This window comes from Stegostoma tigrinum, chromosome 13 (genome assembly GCF_030684315.1).
Source record: "Stegostoma tigrinum isolate sSteTig4 chromosome 13, sSteTig4.hap1, whole genome shotgun sequence".
Taxonomy (NCBI): Eukaryota; Metazoa; Chordata; class Chondrichthyes; order Orectolobiformes; family Stegostomatidae; genus Stegostoma; species Stegostoma tigrinum.
Window position 1 is genome coordinate 78,233,959 of NC_081366.1, and position 22,183 is coordinate 78,256,141.

At 45.3% G+C, this 22,183-nt stretch overlaps 1 protein-coding gene across 3 annotated transcripts in view; it reads left to right on the top strand.

Annotated features, from left to right (window-relative positions):
* Positions 1-20,469, top strand: part of n4bp3 (NEDD4 binding protein 3) — a 124,262-nt gene extending 103,793 nt beyond the window's left edge. For all 3 annotated transcript variants that reach the window (XM_048543569.2, XM_048543570.2, XM_048543568.2), the window contains exons 2-4: positions 8,320-8,775; positions 15,852-16,670; positions 18,567-20,469. In XM_048543569.2, the coding sequence (XP_048399526.2) occupies positions 8,359-8,775; positions 15,852-16,670; positions 18,567-19,202 (1,872 nt within the window). In that variant the 5' untranslated portion in view covers positions 8,320-8,358 and the 3' untranslated portion in view covers positions 19,203-20,469. The remainder of the gene's footprint in view (positions 1-8,319; positions 8,776-15,851; positions 16,671-18,566) is intronic.
* Positions 20,470-22,183: the final 1,714 nt, after the last annotated feature.

The following is a 22,183-nucleotide window of genomic DNA, read 5'->3' on the forward strand; positions in this document are numbered from 1 at the left end:
TTTCGTAAGCACGCTTGAGTTGCCAAAAGCAAGCGCTGAATATTTAAGCAACTATTTTCCCCGGTTTGGATGTGACTACTGAGGTAAGAAGCTAAATATAGTTCAGCAAGGAGTGCTTAGTAGAGAGACGAAGTTGAGCAGTGTCATTGGGCTGTGTTGGGCCTGCCATTTTGATCAGAATTAATAACCTGGGCCCTCAGTGTTGACAATACAGTGTGGAGTTCAGTCAATACATATCTGCGGTGACTCAATCATCAGTCAAAAGTTAAAGAGAGGTTAATGTGATTAGTAAAAAGACCATATTGTCTTCTACTTTGTCTGGCTGCTCACTGAGGATTGGAATGGGTCTTAAAAGAAAACTGGAAAGGAACTACATGTGAGTGTTGTACTAGGGGTGAACACACATTCAGCTCAAATGTTTGCTTGCATCCAATTAAGTCCACTAATAAAAACTGAAAGAACTGCAGACACCTTAATTCAGAAACAGAAACAGAAATTGCTGGAAAAGCTCCGCAGGTCTGTCAACATCTGTGGAAAGAAATCAGAGTTAATGTCTCAGGTTGAGTGACCCTTCCTCAGAACCAAGGAAGGGTCACTGGACCCGAAACATTAATTCTTATTTCTCTCTACAGGTACTGCCAGACCTGCTGAGCTTTTCCGGCAATTTCTGTTTTTGCTTTTGAGCCTGTAACTGAGCTCAATGGACCTTGTGCATTCTGAAAGCACGGTGCCTCACACAGAGACTGCCTGCCTCAAAGTAAGCACTAAAGTGAGCGAGAACCTCGAACAGAAATTGCACCCTGAGACAATGGACGAGGTGCGGGTACGTCCCAATGAACGATACCACCAGCCAGGAACATGCATATCATTAGTGTTGCCCGAGCTCCAAACTGAAGTGGAGCCCACATTGGTTGAAGAGCAGGCATGATGGTATGGTGAGGCTGGTAGTTTGCTGATGCCAATGTGCATGGTTAGGAGGTCAAGTGGGTGGTGGCCATGGAGCATGCTGGGAGGTTTGAGTAAAACATCCGTTGGATGATGGTTAGTGTAGCCAGCCAGCTCCCTGCTCTGATATACAACCTGATTTGCTGGTGCTCAGTTTCCGGGGTATTTGAGGTGAATTGGAAGTGCCACATAAGTAAGGCAAGCTGGGGTTTTAATGAGATACAAGTGCGTGGAAATAAGATCTTTGCCACTCAGTGACAAAATCCTGAAGTTGTTTTTCAGCGGTCTGGGGGAAAATTTCAAAAAAAGGTTTTGTTTTCTTAACTCTCTGGTTCTGATTTTTCTTCTCATCCTTTCGGTGCTCTCGCACCTCTCTCACTACTGCTCACATCTCACCACAGAGGAAAGAAACATTTCCCCTGGTTCCTGCTCTTGTCTGATCTTGGGTGGGTCGCTGCTGGGTCAAAGGTTCCCTGTGTTTTATGTTCTTGCGAGCAGTCTACAAATGCGGGCTTAACAGAAACAGAAACTATTTAACCCTTGCATCAGCTCACTTTAACATATCCATACTCGACATTGAGAATTCTCTCCCTCTCTCTATCTTTATTTCTCTCAGGAACATAAGAATGGATGTCAAAATTTAACTTATTAATTAAGTGACAGGCTTTGTACGGTATGATTACAATAACATGTTGCCCACCTGCCCTTTTTTGTGATGATTAGCCACTCCGATTCCAGGGAATAGCTATCAAGGTGTGATGGGTTACAGCTTTAGTGAAGAGGACGATATATATTGGATTGCTTTCAGATCAGCACTGATTTAAGAAAGAAAGAACAGTTGAATTTGGTTTGAGAGATATGATCACATCAGAGCGAAGTGAGATCCAAATGACAGGATGGATTTCTAAGAGTAATAGTAAATGTTTGCTGAGGGTAGGGGAAGGAAGGGTGAAGCAGACTAATTGATATCTGCCAGTAATAGAAGGCAGAACCAGCTAACTAAACCTGAAAATGTCAGCACCCAGAGAGAAGAGTGATATCATTGCTGGCAAATGTTGCGAGTTTTCAGCACCAGTGGTTGATACTTGTTGTAGGAGGTTTGCTGCGAACTTGCATAGGGAACGGTGGTGAAATTTGCAGATGATTCCAAAAATAGTACCTTTCATTAACCAGAGGACCATGGGAAACTGAAAAGGATTTGTCATAAGATTGAGCAATAGGATCAAAATTGGCAAATGGAATTCAGTGTCATTGCCTGCTGAGCAAAACGTTTTGGCTTTTAAAATAGAGCGTTAAATGAATTCGGATTCACTTGGTTAAGGGTTTGATCCTTGGCTTGATGAGAATATTTCTAATGAAAAAAGTAATGATTATGTTTTAATTATAAAATTCAAGATGTAACATTTAATCAACATGAAGTTTTAAGACCCCTGTTAGATTACAGTGTCCGGCTATCAGAAGCATTCTGTAGGTGTGAGGGAGCATGGACAATACATTCGCTGGACTACCTCCTGTCATAAGGAAAAGCCAATGCCACTGATGATGTTACCTAGAATGGTGATGAAACGTCTGAAAACTAACCTTCCAGCTCAGCGAGCAATCTCACATCCAGAACCTCAACCTGAGCTACAAATCTTCTCAAAACTCGCTAACAGATCCAAGAAATCGAAGCTGGTGTTAATGTTCCTTTCTGAGCTGCCTTCTTTACCCAACCTGTTCAGCACCTCCTTCAGTTCCTTTCCCCTCATGTGCTTACCCAGCTTTCACTGATTTGTGACTTAGTGACCTCCGCAATCTGACCGCACTCAGCAAAGTCTCTTGAATCTCTAATCAGAGTTATTTGCTCTTGGACTTGTGTTTCCCCAAGCTGGATTAATTGGAAGCATCTTCTGTGTGATAACCCTATCCACTCCCATCAGAATTTGAAATATCTTTATCACATCACCCCTTGGCGGTCCTTGGAACCTCGGAAAAGGTTCGAGGTTAACTAATTAATTAACCTGGAGTTAAATTTGTGTTGATGGCATGAATGGCTGTTTGGGAAAAGAGGAAGAATAATCCATAGGCAGATGGAGAAAAATGGACTTTTTCTTTTCAGACATTGGAATTGTTTGGTTTGACAGTGATTTCCAAATTGCCTTTACTGATGTGTTGCTGAAAGGAATCACTGCTCTGAATTGATATTTACTGTTTTGGGTAACCTGACCTTCCTATGAGTTCAAACTCAGTCCCAAATGTTGAGCCAGTGACAGTGTCTGGTTTCGGAGTACTGTTTGCTATAATCTCCAGTGACATTTGGGTCACTTTTTAAACTGATTAGGCTCCCAACTGAAGTGGCAGTTTAATACTTGAGAATTTTCAATTGAGCTGTGTAATGCACATGAAATATTGATTTCTCATTTGTGGAGTGGACCTCTGAGTATAGGAGCTGAGACATCATGTTGAGGTTGTCCACGACATTGGTGAGACCTCTTCTGGAGTACTGTGTCCAGTTCTGGTCGCCCTGCTATAGGGAGGATATTATCAAGGGGTTTCAGAAGAGATTCATCAGGATATTGCGGGAATGGAGGGCTTAAGTTATGGCAAGAGGCTGGGATAAGATAGGACTTCTTTCACTGGAGCATAGGAGGTTGAAGGGTGACCTTATAGAGGTTTATAAAGTCATGACAGCTATAGATAACGTGAATGGCAGGTACCTGTTCCGTAGGTTGGGGGATTTCAAGACTATGGGGCATATTTTTAAGCTGAGTGAAGCAAGATTTTTTTAAAAGAGGGCCAGTTTTTTTACACAGTGCGTTTCATGTGTGAAATAAACTTCAGAGAAAGTAATGGATGTGGGTTTAGTTGCAACATTTAAAAAACATTTGGATAAACATCTGGATAGGAAATGTTTGGAGAGATATGGGCCAGGAGCGGGCGGGTGGCACGGGTTTAGTTAGGGATTATGTTTGGCATGACCAAAGGCTCTGTTTCTACACTCTATGCATGTATGACTCTGAGTGAAGACCATTTCTCAATCAGACGTTCTAATTGGTGGTGTTTTTCCTAAAGCTGATAAAGGATTAGTGGGAATATGAAAACTTAACCGGGAAGACAGCACTGATAATCGTGCCTCACTGTTCCACAAGCCTTCATTAAATGTGAAAAATGTGCAAAATCCTAATGAGACCACCAAGATGATGAATTTTCCTGACTGCCTGTTACTTGAGCAAAAACAATTCACACTAGCTTTCGTCAATAATATGAAATAACTCTCTTTATTTTGACACACATAACTCCAGTAAGAGCAGAGAAAATAAACTATTTCTAATTTATTACTATGCAGGTTAAACTACACCCCTTCAAAGATCCTAAATACACACATACACACACATTATCACGATTAAGACAGATAAAAGACACAGGGTTTATCACAGATACTGGAGGTGAAAATGAATATAAACAGGGTAAACAGCATTCTAAAATCAAACATTCAGACAGCAGCGCGCAAAGATATTTTCTCTGTTGATTTTAGCAATAAAACGCGCTATTGTCTATAGGATGACAGTTACTCTTTGACTTGATGGCCAATCAGGTGGACCTAGGACTTCAAATTTTAAAATTGTTTCTTTTAAGCTTTGTTAACTTGGGGAGAGAGAGAGAGATATGAGAGATAATGGGAACTGCAGATGCTGGAGAATCCAAGATAACAAAGTGTGGAGCTGGATGAACACAGCAGGCCAAGCAGCATCTTAGGAGCACAAAAGCTTGGATGCTTTCTAACTGCTGGCTCTCGGGTTTCTGTCCTCTGCTGCTTTGCACTTTACAGCTATTTAGCACTCTAAAGCTCAACCAGCCAGAGGACTATTGCGAGGAAACGTTTCCTTAACTCAAGACTCTCAATGCCATTGAATGCTCTCTCTCATGGCTTCAGAAAGCAAATTAAACTGCCTGGCTCCAAAAATATGTAGCGCTTGGTTTTCAAATTGTAAAATTCTAGTGTTTCAGTTATAGCAGTCCACTTCCATTTCAGCTTATAGTGGCCGGAAAGAAAACTATACGGCCCCTTGCAGAAATGTGTGGTCTCTAGCAATGATCATGCCTCCTCTGTCAGCACCCCAGTGGCATTTGCTGATCAGAGAAATTACACACTTTAAGAACGATTGGGGAGAATCTGTTACCAACTGCACATTCCAGTCCTCCCTTGAATCTGTTATGGATTGTTGTTTGAACAGAGTATAAGTTGTCTCTATAGCTCTCTGATATAATCAAATTCATAACACTTGGAGACTATAAGCTGGTTTATTTCACTCAGCGTGACAAAAAACACACCTTTTGCTCCAAACACTGTTACAGCAAAGTGCTACTTCAGAGCAAGAAAGTTAGGAGTGAGGTTAACTTTAGCTATAATTCACTCTGAGTTTTCTTCACAGACGCTGCCAGACCGACTGAGCTTTTCCAGCAACTTCTGTTTTTCTTCCTGATTTACAGCATCCACAGTTCTTTTGGTTTTTAGTTAGTTATAATTCACTTCTTTTGAGTATGGTGGAAGATACCATCAGTTAACACCAGAATCCACTGGTACATGGCAAGTTGATGTGGTCTCTGTCCATCGAGCTGTGTACTCCATTAAGTGAATTGCTGCTCAGTTCCTCTGTGTTATTTTCATTCTTATTGAAGCCATTAGCCCCTGGGTGGAGGTAAATCTTAGTTTTACGATCTATGCACCTTCTATTGCAATGCAAGTATTTCCTAAAGAATTATGAAGCAACGATATTGTTTTGCACGAGAAAGGAGTGAGATTTGCTTCCAGTCTTTCAGGGCAGCTTCTAACTGATAGATTTTTAAAAACGCATTGACAGCTCTGTTTTCCTGGTAGTTTATTTCAGTTTTCACTTCCTCCGGAAGACACCAATTACTTCTCCAAGGTAAAATTTCATAGTTACTGATAGCCAGCTGGTGCCTCACCCAGTGTTCATTTCATGTGCCCCTAGACTATTTGACTACCAGAGGCATCATACCAGCCATTGTCTCGAGCTGTACCTTTTTTCAGCAGGAAACGTGTCTCTTGCTGAAGACAAGAGTTTGAGCTGACCTCAGTCATTCACTCCCTCCATTCAGTTGACCCAGTTCTGAAGAAGGGGAATGTTTAAAAAGAGGCTTTTTCATAGAATAGATCATACATTCTCTACAGTGTAGAAACAGGCCCTTCGGCCCAACAAGTCCACACCAAACCTCAGAGCATCCCACCCAGACCCATTCCCCCTTATCTACACCTCCCTGAACGCTACGGGCAATTTAGCACGGCCAATCCACCTAGCCTGCACATCTTTGGACTGTGGGAGGAAGCCAGAGCAAACTCTTTCAGGCATGGGGAGAATGCGCAAACTCCGCACAGACCGTCACCCGAAGCTGGAATCAAACCCGGGTCCTCTGGTGCTGTGCGGCAGCAGTGCTAAACACTGAGACACCATGCCGCCCTAATTGTTTAATTGTTTATCTGATGAAATGAAGAATAGAACAGAGCTGACTTGAAATCCTGCAATTTCGGCGGACATCACCTCCCAAACCCTCCCCGCAGACATCACCTCCCAAACCCTTCCCTCGGGCATCACCTCCCAAACCCTTCCCTCGGGCATAGCCTCCCAAACCCTTCCCTCGGGCATCACCTCCCAAACGCTTCCCACGGGCATCACCTTCCAAACCCTTCCCTCAGGCATCACCTCCCAAACCCTTCCCTCGGGCATCACCTTCCAAACCCTTCCCTCGGGCATCACCTCCCAAACCCTTCTCTCCGGCAGCGCCTCCCAAACCCTTCTCTCGAGCAGCCCCTCCCAAACCCTTCCCTCGGGCAGCGCCTCCCAAACCTTTCCCTTGGACATCGCCTTCCAAACCCTTCCCTTGGACAGCATCACCCAAATCCTTCCCTCGGACATCGCCTCGCAAACCCTTCCCTCAGGCATCACCTCCCAAACCCTTCCCTCGGGCAGCGCCTCCCAAACCCTTCCCTCGGACATCGCCTCGCAAATCCTTCCCTCGGACATCGCCTCCCAAACCCTTCCCTCGGACATCGCCTCCCAAACCCTTCCCTCGGACATCGCCTCGCAAACCCTTCCCTCGGGCATCACCTCCCAAACCCTTCCCTCGGGCATCGCCTCCCAAACCCTTCTCTTGGGCATCGCCTCCCAAACCCTTCCCTCAGACATCGCCTTCCAAACCTTTCCCTCGGACAGCACCACCCAAACCCTTCCCTCGGGCATCGCCTCCAAAACCCTTCTCTCGGGCAGCGCCTCCCAAACCCTTCCCTCGGACATCGCCTCACAAACCCTTCCCTCGGACATCGCCTCCCAAACCCTTCCCTCGGACATCGCCTCGCAAACCCTTCCCTCGGGCATCACCTCCCAAACCCTTCCCTCGGGCAGCGCCTCCCAAAGCCTTCCCTCGGACATCGCCTCCCAAACCCTTCCCTCGGGTATCGCCTCCCAAACCCTTCCCTCGGACATCGCCTCGCAAACCCTTCCCTCAGACAGCGCCTCCCAAACCCTTCCCTCAGGCAGCGCCTCCCAAACCCATGACCTCTCCCATCTAAAAGGACAAGGGCAGCCCCACCTGCAAGCTCCCCTCCAAACCACTCACCATCCTGACTTGGATATATCTTGCTGTTGCTTCACTGCCATTCGGTCAAAATGCTGGAAGTGTTTTCTTTAACCACACTGTCAGCATAGCTGCACCCAATAAGGACTGAAAGTCATTCATGAGGCAGTTCGTCAGGCCAGTTAGGAACGAGTGGTAACTGTTAGTCCAGCCATGGTCACTCTCAAACAAATTTAAAACACAACTGTTCTCAGCTGAATCTTCAGACCATGAAGATTGGATTGAGGTTGGAATGGATCAGCTGGAGGCGTTGTGGTGACTTCCTTGAGGGCAGATTGGATGATCAGTTTATGCAAACAAAATGCGCCCCCCAGGTAAAGAATATTTTTTAAAATAGTATTTTTGAAGGTGGCTTTGGCAAAGGCAAGAAACTGTAAAGACTTTGTGAAGATTGATCATTTTATTTCCCGTTTACTGTGTAATAAGAATCCGTTCACATTTTGTTTCCTCTGTCAAATAAACTCACTCCATAGGATCATAAAGCCCGGAAGCAGACCCTTCGGCCCAACCCCTCCATGCCAACCAGCTTTCCCAAAGTAAATCCATCCAATTGGCCTGCATTTAGCCCATATCATTCTCAACCTTTCCTTTTCAGATACCTACCCAAATACCTTTGTACATGCGTGATGACTGATAGTGTGCATTGTACTCTCTGGGTAGACCTTTCTGCACCTTCTTCTCTGAGCCTGCGTTGACCCATTGACAATTAACCTTCTAAATGATGTCTCTTCTTCCTTCTAGTGTTGCTCTCCAGCGTCTCCCTTGGATTCCTGAAGGTCCATGGCTGCAATCCAAACCTTGTTCGCATCCAGTGATCACAGCAGCCATTGCAGCAACTTGTACCCTTGTACCCCAGGCAACAGCAAGTGCATCATGGGAAGCGTCAGTAGTCTAATGGCTGACAAACAGGACCTCCTAGGTGATGGCCTGAAGAGCAACAGAAATGGGGGTGCTTACAGTGTCAGGCAGCCTGATGGACTGCTTAAAAAGGGGTTAAACCAGCGAGAGTTACTCAACTACCTGAACAGTACGAAAAAGGGAGCGAAAGCTGAGAAAAGGATCGCATCTGGGAGTTCTTCCATGGAACGCTGTCAAAAGGATGGCCAACATGAGCTCTATGGCAAAACATCTTATAAGGACGGAAAGGAGGTTGATTTGTCGAAGAATTCACTTCCAGTTGGAGGGAAATTTGAAAAGGTAGTTTTAAACACGATACCGAATCTCTGATTTTGGAGTGTGAACAGTGGGTATTTATATAAAACCTAGAATTGATCCTGGTAAACTCCACAGCAAATAACCTGCCGGCCCTTCACTTGCCCTTCACTTCCTGTCACTGGATTGAAAATCTACTGCAGCATCTCGCTCAAGCTCCTCTGTTACCTCCCTTAAAGAATTTGATCAGTTAGTCAGATGTGCCTTACCCATTCTCCAATCCACACTGGCTGTCTCGCTTAATTCATGTCTTTTGGCCCTGACAGTAAAGCCGTAAGAAATAGGAACAGGAGTAGGCCATTCAGCCCCTCGAGCCTGTATAACACTCAACAGGGTCACAGCTGATCTGGCATTCCTCACATCCATTTTCATCCTGGTCCAGAATCTATCTGTCTCAGCCTTTAATATACACAAGGACTCTGCCCCACACAGCTCTCTGTGGCAATAAGTTCAAAAGACTCTCAACCCTCTGAGGGAAGAAATTCCTCCTCATCTCAGTCTTAATTTGGCGTCCCTTTCTTCTGAGCCAATGCCCTCTGGTCCTAGACCCTCCCCTGAGGGGGAAATACCCTCTCAGCATTTACCCTGTCAAGCCCCTTAAGAATCCAATATGTTTCAGTGAGATCACCTCCCATTCTTTTAAACTCCAGTGAGTAGAGTTCCTACTTGTTTAGCCTTTGATCGTCAGACAGTCCCTCTGTACCAGGGATTATCCTAGTGAACCTTCTCTGAACTGCTTCCAAAGCAATTATATCTTTCCTTAAATAAGGGGACCAAAACAGCTCACTGGTACTTCAGATGTGGTCTCACCAGCACCTTGCACATTTGCAGTAAGATTTCCTTTTTCCTGTTCTCTAAACAAGGGCCAACATTTCATTTGCCTCCCTGATTACCTGCTGCACCTGGGTGTTAGCTTTCTGTGTTTCATGCACAAGTGATCCACTTGTCAGGAACAGAAAACAAAGAACAAAAGAGAAGTACAGCACAGAGACAGGCCCTTTGGCCCTCCATGCCTGTGCTGGTCATCATGCCCTGACTAACTTAAAAAACCAAACCTTCTGCCTTTATTCGGTCCATATCCCTCTATTCCCTCCCTAATCATGTAACCATCCAGACGCATCTTAAATGTCGCCAGTGTACCTGCTTCCACCACCTCCCCTAGTAGTGTATTCCAGGCTCCAATGTCTCTCTGTGTGAAAAACATTCCTCGCACATCTCCCGTAAACTTTCCCCCTCTCACCTTGAACCTGTGCCCTCTTGTAATTGTAACTTCAACCCTGGGAAAAAAACCTCTGACTATCCACCCTATGTACCCCTCTCATGATGTTGTAGAACTTTATCAGGTCTCCTCTCAGCTGCCGCCTTTCCAGTGAAATCAATCCTAGTCTTTTTAACCTTTCCTCATAGACCAAAACTGCCCACAATGTTCCACATGTGTTCTAACTGGGGTTTTATATCGCTGCAACATGGCTTACCATCTCTTGTACTCCATGCCCTGGTCAAGGAAGGTAAGCATGCCACATACCTTCTTAATCACCTTGTCTACCTGTGTTGCCACTCTTAGGGAACTGTGGGCCTGCAAACCCAGATCCATCTGTATGTTAATGTTCGTGAGGGTTCTGCCATTTACAGTATAATTCACACCTAAATTTGATCCCCTAAAATGCATCATCTTGCATTTGTCTGGATTAAACTCCATCTGCCATTTCTGTGTCCAAGTCGCCAACCTATCTACATCCTGTTGTATCATTTCACAGTCATCAGCACTATCAGCAACTCCACCCATCTTAGTGTCATCTGCAAACTTACTAATCAGACCATCCACATTTTCCTCCAGATCATTTCTATCCACTGCAGATATCAGAGGGCCCTATGTTGTCCAGGACCTGTTCTGTTGCAGCTTTCTGCAGCTTCTCTCCATTTAAATAATATTCTGTTCTCCCGTGCAAAATGAACACTTTCACATTTTCCCACCTTATACTCCATTTTGCCAACCTTCTGCCCACTTACTTAATCTATCATTACCATGCTGTAAACTGTTTGTATCCCTTTCACAACCTGCCTCTGCACCGATTTTTTTGTGTCAGTTTCCAGTGCTGGTGCTGGACTGACTGGCCTCCAGTTTCTGTTTATGCTTTATCCCTTTATTGAACAGTGGTATGACATTTCCTGTAACATTTTCCCAGCAGACTACTCCAGTTATCTTGTGGTATTTGCCCCCTGTATGGCCACATGGCACTGAGCATGGGCTTTTGAGACTGTTTGCCAGTCCTCAAATGCCTTTCTTTGTCGTGGACCTACCTAGTGGTTAGTGGTTTGAAGCAACACTACTGTGGAGCGTCTACAGAAGAGTTGCTATTCCTTGGTACCATGAAGCCTTGTTGTGTGATAGTGCCACTTACAATTACATTAGGTCAGTCATAATTACCAGGGCCTTGGGAAACTGATACAGGAACGTCAGCACCTGTCAAAAGCTTGAGGACATCTCCTTGTCTCCACCCACATACTATGACATCTGTAGAATGGGTGAAGCCATTGTAACATGAACATTTAACCCTTCGAAACTGTTGTCTTACACAGCAAACCTTTTATTATCCAGTGCCAATGGGCGTACCAGTTGATCAAATATTCTAGATAATCAAGTCTCCTACAGAATCAATGTAAAAGCACACACTAAATAATAGGAATGTAATGTGGGGTATACACGCCATTGTTATACTTTATTTGCAGCATAAATCACCTAAATAATAATGCAGTTCGGCCTGAGGGGTAGGCCATTTAGAACAGAGTTGAGGAGAAACTTCTTCACCCAGAGAGTGGTGGATATATAGAATGTTTTGCCCCAGAAGGCAGTGGGGGCCAAGTCTCTGGATACTTTCAAGAAAGAGATAGATAGAGCTCTTAAAGATAGAGGAATCAAGGGTTATGGGGATAAGGCAGGAACAGGATACTGATTGTGGATGATCAGTCATGATCATAATGAATGGTGGTGCTGGCTCGAAGGGCCAAATGGCCTACTCCTGCACCTATTGTCTTGTCTATTGAAATAAAACTTACCAGCAGAGAACCTTCTCAATCACATCCTTAACTGATCAAAACATCACGGTAGAATATTTATTTGTGGAGAAATTGATTTGAAATGGAATTAGCTGTTGATATTTTGTGTAGCCATTTGATCGAACAACAAGTATATTTACATTGAGGTAAATAAATTTTTTAAAAACCAATAATAACTGGACAGAATAATACAGTAAAGTTTATGCCATTTGAGGTGTGTAACATTTGCTGGTTTATTCAGAGTGCCAGTTGAAACAGAGTTTGCTGTACAACCTAAGAAAATCTCCACACCTCCAGCACCACCACTCCATCAAATGCAGATTAAAGAATTATAATCCATATCTCTGCATTCGCTTCTTTCAGCAAAATAGGCTATCTTCCCCGGGCCCAGATAACTTACCAATTTCCAGTTTTCTTTTAAATCCTTCCTCTGTATACATTTGTTACCTTGTTTATAATGCCCTGCTCTTCTAACACAATTTTTCACACCATTCAAATGTGTTGCAAAGATGGATGTCACATATTCATTTAATCCTTTCTGTCATGTCTTCTCCTGCCACATTTCAACGTTATAGTCAAATATCTTTAACTTGGGAAGGGATTGGAGGAGAGTGCAATGGAAAATATATCTGCCTTGATCCACGAAGAATGGCTAAAAGTCATTGTGACTGTGTTGGAAGATCAGATACAGGGAGATTGGCTTGCAAATTTTGATGGAATACTGCAATGCATTATTTTGCAAACTTTGCAAACACACTTGTACACACTAACACCTGGAGGAGCAAGGAACGTCACATTTCAGACTGTAAAGTGTGAGAGTATTGCAGAAAGAAAGGCGGTAATTTAAGATTCCCAGATGTTAGTGTTTAGTAAGAACTTGAAAGTTTAATTACATCAAGAGGAAAAACCAGTGAAAGTTAAAACTGACTATTTCAGACACTGTCTCAGTTGGGATTCAGCTATGAAGGAGGATCTCATTTGCACAGAGGCACAAACAATTATGGTAATAAAAATGCAAATCGCAGCTTAAACACTATTTCAGACCTTTGGCAGGTGACAAAAACATGTTGCTAAGACAACATCGTTTATCATCTCCTGGCCTGAACATTGCTGCCATTGTTTTAACAAGATCAGAAGAACGTGCTCCTGAGTTTTTGTTTGTAATAGAGCAGATTTTGTGAGAGAGAGAGTCGTGTTCCGGGGCAGCTTAGCCCATGAACAGGATGTACAGTGTGAGAAGTCTCTGCCTGGGCATGTCCCTGTAATCCGCTCTGCTGCTTTGAAACATTCAAGGTTATCTCAGCCAGAAGCAGTTGGACCGTTGACAGTACAGTCCCAACATAACAGCCCCTTCGGGTGCAGGCGAATATCTCTATTTGTACCCCAAGGTCCAGCTGTTGCTTAAAGTGCATAATTATTCCAGCAACCTCAGAGGGACCATGAGGATAGTAGTGTCATTTTAGAGCAGTTTTCAACATTCTTCGTAGGATAGCTGAGCTGTGGGTAAATCTGGAGGCTACACTCATGTGATATTTAAGTGAAGCGCACATCAGTGACAGTGTTTGACTGGGACTTCCACACAAAATAAAAATCTGCAGATCTGAAAACAGGGTGTGAGGATAGGATTGGAACCAGCCAGCCTTCAACACTGTTCAGTCATTTGCTATTCTCTCTGCATGTCCAATGTTTACGTTATACTTTCTTCTGATTCCGGATTTTGCTTTGAGACTTTATTTTTAACATTTTTTTTCTTAAGCAAGGCAAGGCAAAGTTCAGATGTTGGATTCGGTGGCAATGCACATGAGCCATTCAGACATGCATCAGACCAAGTCGAGGCAGAGCTAATGAAATGCTCACTAGTTGTACAAGCCCCTCGATTGACTGTTGCTGGCTTAATTCCTGCGCTTGGAGAGAGTGACCGTAACTGGGCATTGATCGAGACATTGGCTGTGATGAGGCAGTTCTGCCATCTGTTGGCAGTGCTGTTGACACTGGAGAAGGTCCAGAAAGCAATAGCTGCTTCCAGCTAACCAGCTCAGTATGATCAGTGTAACCGCAGGATAGTTCGGAGCTGGGCATTCGCCAACGAGGTGGGAGGCTCGGCTTGTGAAATTTTACTCACAGAGGAGACCCACTTTCTTCCCAGGACTCTGTCTGTTATGGTTTTGTTCCAGAGAAACCAGGCTGGGGTGGCATTGGGTCCTGTACCTTCAGAACCAGGCTGGGGTGGCATTGGGTCTTGTGCCTTCAGAACCAGGCTGGGGTGGCATTGGGTCCTGTACCTTCAGAACCAGGCTGGGGTGGCATTGGGTCTTGTACCTTCAGAACCAGGCCGGGATGGCATTGGGTCTTGTACCTTCAGAACCAGGCTGGGGTGGCATTGGGTCCTGTACCTTCAGAACCAGGCTGGGGTGGCATTGGGTCTTGTACCTTCAGAACCAGGCTGGGGTGGCATTGGGTCTTGTACCTTCAGAACCAGGCTGGGGTGGCATTGGGTCCTGTACCTTCAGAACCAGGCCGGGATGGCATTGGGTCTTGTACCTTCAGAACCAGGCTGGGGTGGCATTGGGTCTTGTACCTTCAGAACCAGGCTGGGGTGGCATTGGGTCCTGTACCTTCAGAGCCAGGCTGGGGTGGCATTGGGTCTTGTACCTTCAGAACCAGGCTGGGATGGCATTGGGTCCTGTACCTTCAGAACCAGGCTGGGGTGGCATTGGGTCTTGTACCTTCAGAACCAGGCTGGGGTGGCATTGGGTCCTGTACCTTCAGAACCAGGCTGGGGTGGCATTGGGTCTTGTACCTTCAGAACCAGGCTGGGATGGCATTGGGTCCTGTACCTTCAGAACCAGGCTGGGGTGGGGGGGGGCATTGGGTCTTGTACCTTCAGAACCAGGCTGGGGTGGCATTGGGTCTTGTACCTTCAGAACCAGGCTGGGGTGGCATTGGGTCTTGTACCTTCAGAACCAGGCTGGGATGGCATTGGGTCTTGTACCTTCAGAACCAGGCTGGGGTGGCATTGGGTCTTATGCCTTCAGAACCAGGCTGGGATGGCATTGGGTCTTGTATCTTCAGAACCAGGCCGGGGGGTGGCGTGCATTGGGTCTTGTACCTTCAGAACCAGGCTGCGGTGGCCTTAGTACCACAGAGGCAGGTCAGAGGGAGACAAGTGGCAGGCTAAGGTTAGTTATTTAGTTATGTCAGCCCACATTTCTGTGCCCCTTCCCCCGGTTGTTTAAAAACTCTTAGATCCTTTAACAGAAACCAGTTAACACAGAGGGATGTGATGGCCTCGTGGTATTCTCACTGGATTCTTAATCGAGGGACCCAGATCATGTCCTGGGGACCCGGGTTCAAATCCTGCCATGGCAGATGGTGGAATTTGAATTGAATAAATTTCTGGGATTAAGAATCTAACAATGACCATGAATCCATTGTTGAGTGTTGGGAAAATCCATCGGGTTCACTACTGTCCTTTGGGGAAGGAAACTGCCATCCTTACCTGGTCTGTCCTACATGTGACTCCAGACCCACAGCAATGTGGTTGACTCTGAACTGCCCCCTGGGCAATTAGGGATGGGCAACAAATGCTGTGTAGCCGGTGATGCCACATCCTGTTAATGAATAAAGGAAAGGAGAAAATGTTCCTTATGTTCCCCTCCTTGCTCTTTCCATTGACACCCCCTGCGATTCCCAACCCCAGATCACCTAATCTACGCAATGTCAAGTCTTGAAATGCACAGAAATAAAATGCACCAGCTCAGAAATCTCTGTTGGTCTTGAAACCATGTAAATGCTCAGTTCCTACACTGAGAATTGTTGGTGGGGATGTGAATCCCAGAATTATGCTCCCTTGGAGAACAGTTCAACTCTGTGAAAATATGACGCTTTATTTCCCTAAGCAGTGTCATGCACAAATCCAGTGAACTGCTACACAGTGAAATGTGCCTGTTCAATATAATGCCATTGACCCTGACTCCTCCTCTACCCACCTTCTCTTTCCACAGTCTCGATTCCGATCTTCTGCCTTCAAGCCTGTGGTGCCCAAGAACTTTAGTTCGATGCAGAATCTGTATCCACAGCACAGCAAGGAACTGTTGGACAGCACGGCCAGTCTCAACATCTTCACCAAGATGGGCCATTCGTCTCTGAGGAATGGACAGGAAAAGCAGGAATACTTCAGGAGCGCCAGCCAGGAGGAAGACATGTCTGACTCTGGGAGGAACTCCATGACGAGTCTGCCTCCTTGTGGAGCAGGCCTGAAGCACCATGTCGGACAGATCAGTGCTTCCATGGGCCAAATCAACCACATTGGGTCCAGCTACGTTGACGGGCCATCCAAGGAGGCAGCAAACTCGGACAGTGGCCGTTTCTCCTGCAAGAGCATGGCCGCCCTGAACCGGCCGAACCCCCCGGGCCACGTGTCGCCGTCGTGTGAGCTTTCGAGGTCAATGGAAGACGTGGTCCGGGAACTGGAGGAGCGGCTCCACGAGAAGGAGGTGGAGCTGAAGCATGTGAGGAGGAATTTGGATGAGAGCGAGGACGCCATTGCCCAGGTGTTTGAGGATAAACAAAGGCTGTGGGAGAGGGAGATGGATGAGCTGAAGCATATCTATGCCACCAAGCTGCGCCAGGTGAGCCAACAAGCGCAGTGTACACAGCGAAATCTGCAGTTACAGCTCTTCAAAGTGCAACAGGAGAAGAGGAAGCTGCAGGAGGATTTTGACAACTTATTGCAGGAATGTGAGCAGCTCAAAGGCCGGTGTACGTCCTACAGAAAGGAACAGGATGACTTAACCCCGAAGTTTGAGGAGAGCAAGTGGGAGGTAGGGTTCTTTGCTGATGTGGCTGGCCTTTTATTATTGAGCATTTGTTTCCGGTTTTTAACAAGTGAACAAGGGGGAAGCTGAAATCAGGAGAGTTTGTCTACAAAGTGGTACATGTTGTTTTTGTACTTTGTTCCTCTTTCCTTTAGGATCTTCCTGCAGTGCAAATAGAGGCTAGTTGGCCCACTGAGTGTGCACTGACCATCTGATAAGCCTCCCACCCAATCCCCGTAAAACTGCATTCCCCACGGGAAATCCACCCTAACCTGCATGTTTGTGGACTGTCGGTGGGAGGAAACCGAAGCAGACATGGGGAGAATGTGCAAACTCCACACAGACAGTCGCCCACTGAGGCTGGAATCGAACCTGGGTCCTTGCCGCTGTGAGGCTGCAGTGCCAAACACTGAGTCAGCGTGGCACCTCATAAATCTAACAAACTCAGCAAATGTGATGGTTAAGTTTAAGTCCGTGGGGTAAAGAACTTCACAATTCTTAATTTAAAATTCAGAGTTATAAGGAAAAATCTCAATATTGTACTCAATTGTCCTTTGCTAGCCCACATTGGAATGGGCTGATTGTCACCATTCACTACTCCAGTATCACTGAATGATCTTCCTTTGGTTAAATGTCATTCTCAAAGACACAGGGAGATCATCAGGTCTTGGAGGAGCCGTGGGTGTGGCTGGTCACACATTGCTGATCAGCTGGGTTAGGATGGCCAGTCTTGTTCTTCCTGTCTGGTCGTCTCCCACCTCCTCCTCAACTTGACCTGCCACTCTACTCTCCTGCCCTGAGCACAGTGCCTGTCGCAAACAGGGAAAATCTTCACTGTTCTGAAAAATGTAATCTAACAGGAAGAATCATAAACTCTCAACCCATGACAGTTTTCATTTAAATACGAGCCTGTCACAGGACAGACAGTGTAAATTCACACCTGAGCAACAAGTCAGGAGGATGAGGGAACATAATCTGTGCCACGGTAATGGTGAGGAACCCTTGCGACTTTAAGTGAAGTGGAGAAAAGGTTGAAAGGAAGCACTGACCGAAAACTGTCCAGCCACTGCAACATAATACTGCCCTTAACCATTTCCCAACTCATTGGGATTTCTTAATGGTCTACATCAACCTAACTCAAATAAGCATTCAGTCTATCAGGGAACATGCAACAATCTTGCCAGGTCTATATACTTGCCAGAGGCTCCTACCATAATTTGGTTGCCCCTTTTTTCACATGGCGTTGTTTCAAAGTTTTGTGCTGTCCATATGACTGAGATGAAACTTGCGATATTTCTGCTCTCCCTCACACCTGCACGTATGATCTCTTGCGAGTTTTTTTCGGCTCGGTCAATTCTTAATTCCTGAGACTATGGATGACCCAACCTCGGAAATAACCAGGCAGAAAAACATGTTGTTCTTCTGCTTTATGTGTAATTTCATTGTCTGGGATTTGTCGTATCAACTAGTCTTTATACCCCTTGGATATTCACGACTGGCTATTTTCACATCTGTTTGAAAGTGCCGCTTTTACTCAACCGTCAAAGGTAAACGAACTAACCCAGAGCAGCAGAGATGTGTCGTCAGGGCTTCCTGACCTTTTCCTATGTGATTGACATTCAGAGAGTTGATGTGGATTATGTTCTGATGTAATTTTACTCTCTACCCCTGGAGATCCACTGTTGAGGTTTCTGCTTGGTTAGTTACACCATAATTTGTGGGGTGAATTCCACATCTCTCTTGTGGTTGCTTTAATGAAATGATACAGAGCAGTTAAGACAGACTTCAATTAAAATATATATTTTGTATGACCCAGGTCTCGGCGCTGTTGGCTTCAAATGAATAGCTTACTGTTCTAAGTGGCCAGAACAAACCGTTAAGTTGCGACTTGTCTCGTTGCAGGTCTGTCAAAAGGCTGGTGAGATCGCCATGTTGAAGCAGCAGCTCCGAGATTCTCAAGCAGAGGTGGCAGAGAAATTGAGTGAATTGTTCAGCCTGAAGACGCTGCTCCGTGAGGTGCGAGTGGAGCTTTGTACCAAAGATGAGCAGTTGCTACTGTTAAAGAACTCTCTGCAGGCACAGTCCGTCCAGTTCGCTCAGAGCACTAGTGCCCTGAAGCAGCAAGAGGAAGTCACTTTACTCCAAGAAGCCTCTCTGAGGAGTGATGGAACATCTGAAGAGATGAAGACCTTCCTGAGTGGGGAGACGGACGATCTGAAGGCAAGAGGCCTTCAGGCAGACAGTGCTCAAGCCCTGGCCCTCCAGGTCGAGAGGCTGAAAGGAGAGCTGCTGCTGGAGCGCAGGCAGTGTGAAGCACAGGCTGCTAGCTTTGAACTGGAACGGAACACCTGGCTGGATGAGAAGGAGAAGGTAATCCAGTATCAGAAACAACTGCAGTCCAGCTACTTAGAGATGTACCAAAGAAACCAAGTCTTGGAGCAAGAAGTTCAGGAGATTGCAGCCAAAATGGAACTAGCAGACTCTGACGCCAAGGAAACCCTTCCATGGATAGAAAGGATTGAATCCTCTGAAATCTGACAGCGACTGAGTGATGAAACTGTATCACTCAGTGTCTACCTGTCCGAAAGTTCATTTAAAAAGATAATCTCTGTATAGTGCGCGGTTCCTCAACGATATTTTACACGGTGATGGGTGTAGCTTTGGGGGCTGATTTGGCCATGCACAGAGAGGGATGTAATTTTGGCAAGTGTATGCTTTCTGAAAAGGGATGGTGAGGGGTGTAGAGCAGCGGAACAACAGCAAAACAGCTTGGAAGTCTTAGGTTCCTGTTGGTTTTCTGACATCATCTGTTCAGGCAGGTGACTGGATATTTCCCAGCTTTAGCGAATGCTGCACACACCTTGGATACTCTTCAGTAGTTGCAAACAAGGCTGACACAAGCCAATTTTGTGTTCAAACCCAGAATGCTTCAGAATGTGAAATGATCAAAGGCCAATATTTTTCTACATTGAAAAAGTATATATTTACCATCACAGCAAAGTGATAAGTTATTGCAGTTTCTCTAACCAGTAATTTGAAATCATAAATTAGTTAAATCCCCTCTTTCTGCAGATTAAAAGCTGCAGTGAGGGCAACATAGTTATGTATTGATGCTGATTTTAAATTTTTTTGAAAATTATGATTGTTTAAGTATTTCTGCAGGCCAAGGGAAATTATTCAGAATCTTGTGGTGTGATTCCAGCTGATATTGTGATTGGACAACTCAGATCCCAAGTCGAAATCTGGCTTTTTTAAATGAGGTGGTCTTTCACTGAAACGCAAACATGCAGTGCTGCAGATTTCGTTTTAATAACACAAGTTTTTCTTTTGGAAATGAGAAGATGAAGGAAACAATAGAATAACCAAAGTATTTGCATACAGCACAAGTTTACAAGGTTGAAAATTCAGTAAAATGTAATGTCATTAGTTCCAATAGCATTCCTTTATTGCACTCATAGTAGAGAGAAGCCATTTCTCTATCTCCTGTCAAGGACTTAGATTAACTTTAGGTTAGCTTTCAATTCCCAGTCCCCAGGATCTAAGAACTCTTAAGTTTTCAGTCAACTGGTATTAAGAGTTTTTCAGTTTCAAAGTTTTAACCAAACATTTCTGGTCTGGACTTTCCAAACCAACTCCTCCTTTTGCTGATAATGGGAACTGCAGATGCTGGAGAATCCAGGATAACAAGGTGTGGAGCTGGATGAATACAGCAGGCCGAGCAGCATCTCAGGAGCACAAAAGCTGATGTTTCTGGCCTAGACCCTTCATCAGAGAGGCGGATGTGAAGAGGGTTCTGAAATAAATAGGGAGGGGGGGGGGGCAGCCCGAAGATGGAGAGAAAAGAAGATAGGTGGAGAGGAGAGTATAGGTGGGGAGGTAGGGAGGGGATAGGTCAGTCTGGGGAGGATGGACAGGTCAAGGAGGTGGGGTGAGGTTTGGAGGTAGGAAATGGAGGTGCGGCTTGAGGTGGGAAGAAGGGATGGGTGAGAGGAAGAACAGGTTAGGGAGGCAGAGACAGGCTGGGCTGGTTTTGGGATGCAGTGGGGGGGAGGGGACGAACTGGGCCGGTTTTGGGATGCGGTGGACTGACCTATCCCCTCCCTACCTCCCCACCTATAGTCTCCTCTCCACCTATCTTCTTTTCTCTCCATCTTCGGTCCGCCTCCCCCTCTCTCCCTCCTTACACTGAGGTAGCTTATTTCTTAACAGTTCTAAAATATCTCCCTTATTCAGGAACAATTAGTGTCATCAAAATGCTAAAGTGCTGGTGTTTGAGGAATCTCGGACTGTTTGTGTTATGTTTTTGCTGCTGGGATCGGGCTTCCAGAACCATTGTTAAAGATTAACTCCCTCTGGCTCTTCTGGTCCTAATCACAATGAATCTCAATACTCCGTTTGGATCCATAGCAACAGACTAAAAGTGGCCAAAATTTGATGTTTGTCAGTCAGACAGCAGGATTTATTCTCAGATAGCTAAAGGGGTGCAAGTCTGGGGTTAAGGTTAAAAATGAACTGAATTAGGGGAAGCATTATTTTGCATCTCACCCATGCTTATCTATTATAGTGGCATAGAGTCATACAACCAGAAACAGGCCCTTCAGTCCAACCAGTCCATATTGAAAAATATTTAAAATGTCTTTTAAACATTGTAACAGTACCTGCATCCACCACTTTCTCTGGCAGTTCATCCCACATGCAAACTACACTCTAACAAAAGAAAAGCCTCTCATTTTTTAAAATCTTCCTCGTGTTACCTGTCCCAGCCTGTCCTTATAACTCAAACCCTCCATACCTGGCAACAACCTGGTAAATCTGTTCTGAAGTCTCTCCAGTTTAATATAACACTCCTATAACTGGACGACCAGAACTGGACACAGTATTCCAGAAGAGGCCTCACCAAAGTCCTGTACAACCTCAACATAACGTTCCAACTCCTACACTGAAACACCTGAGCAATGAAGGCAAGTGGGCCAAACACCTTTTAAACCACCTTATCTACATGTGATGCAAGCTTCAATGAATTATGCACCTGAACATAGAACATAGAAAAGTACAGCACAGTACAGGCCCTTCGGCCCACGATGTTGTGCCGTGGAATAATCCTAATCCAAAAATAAAATAACCTAACCTACATTCCCCTCAATTCACTGCTGTCCATGTGTACGTCCAACAGTCGCTTAAATGTCACTAATGACTCCACTTGCACGAATACCACTGGTAAACTATTCCATGCGCTCACAACTCTCTGGGTGAAGAACCTCCCTCTGACGTCTCCTCTATACCTTCCTCCTAACACCTTAAAACTTTGACCCCTCGTGGCAGTCAATCCTGCCCTGGGGAAAAGTCTCTGGCTATCGAACCCCTAGGTCTCTGTTCTACAATACTTACAAACACCCTACTTTTAAATGTGTAAGTCTTATCTTTGTTCGTTTTACCAAAGTGTAATACCTCACGTTTATTTAAATTAAGCTCCATTTCCCGCTCTTCAGCCGTTGGCCGAATTAGCGCAAATACCTGCA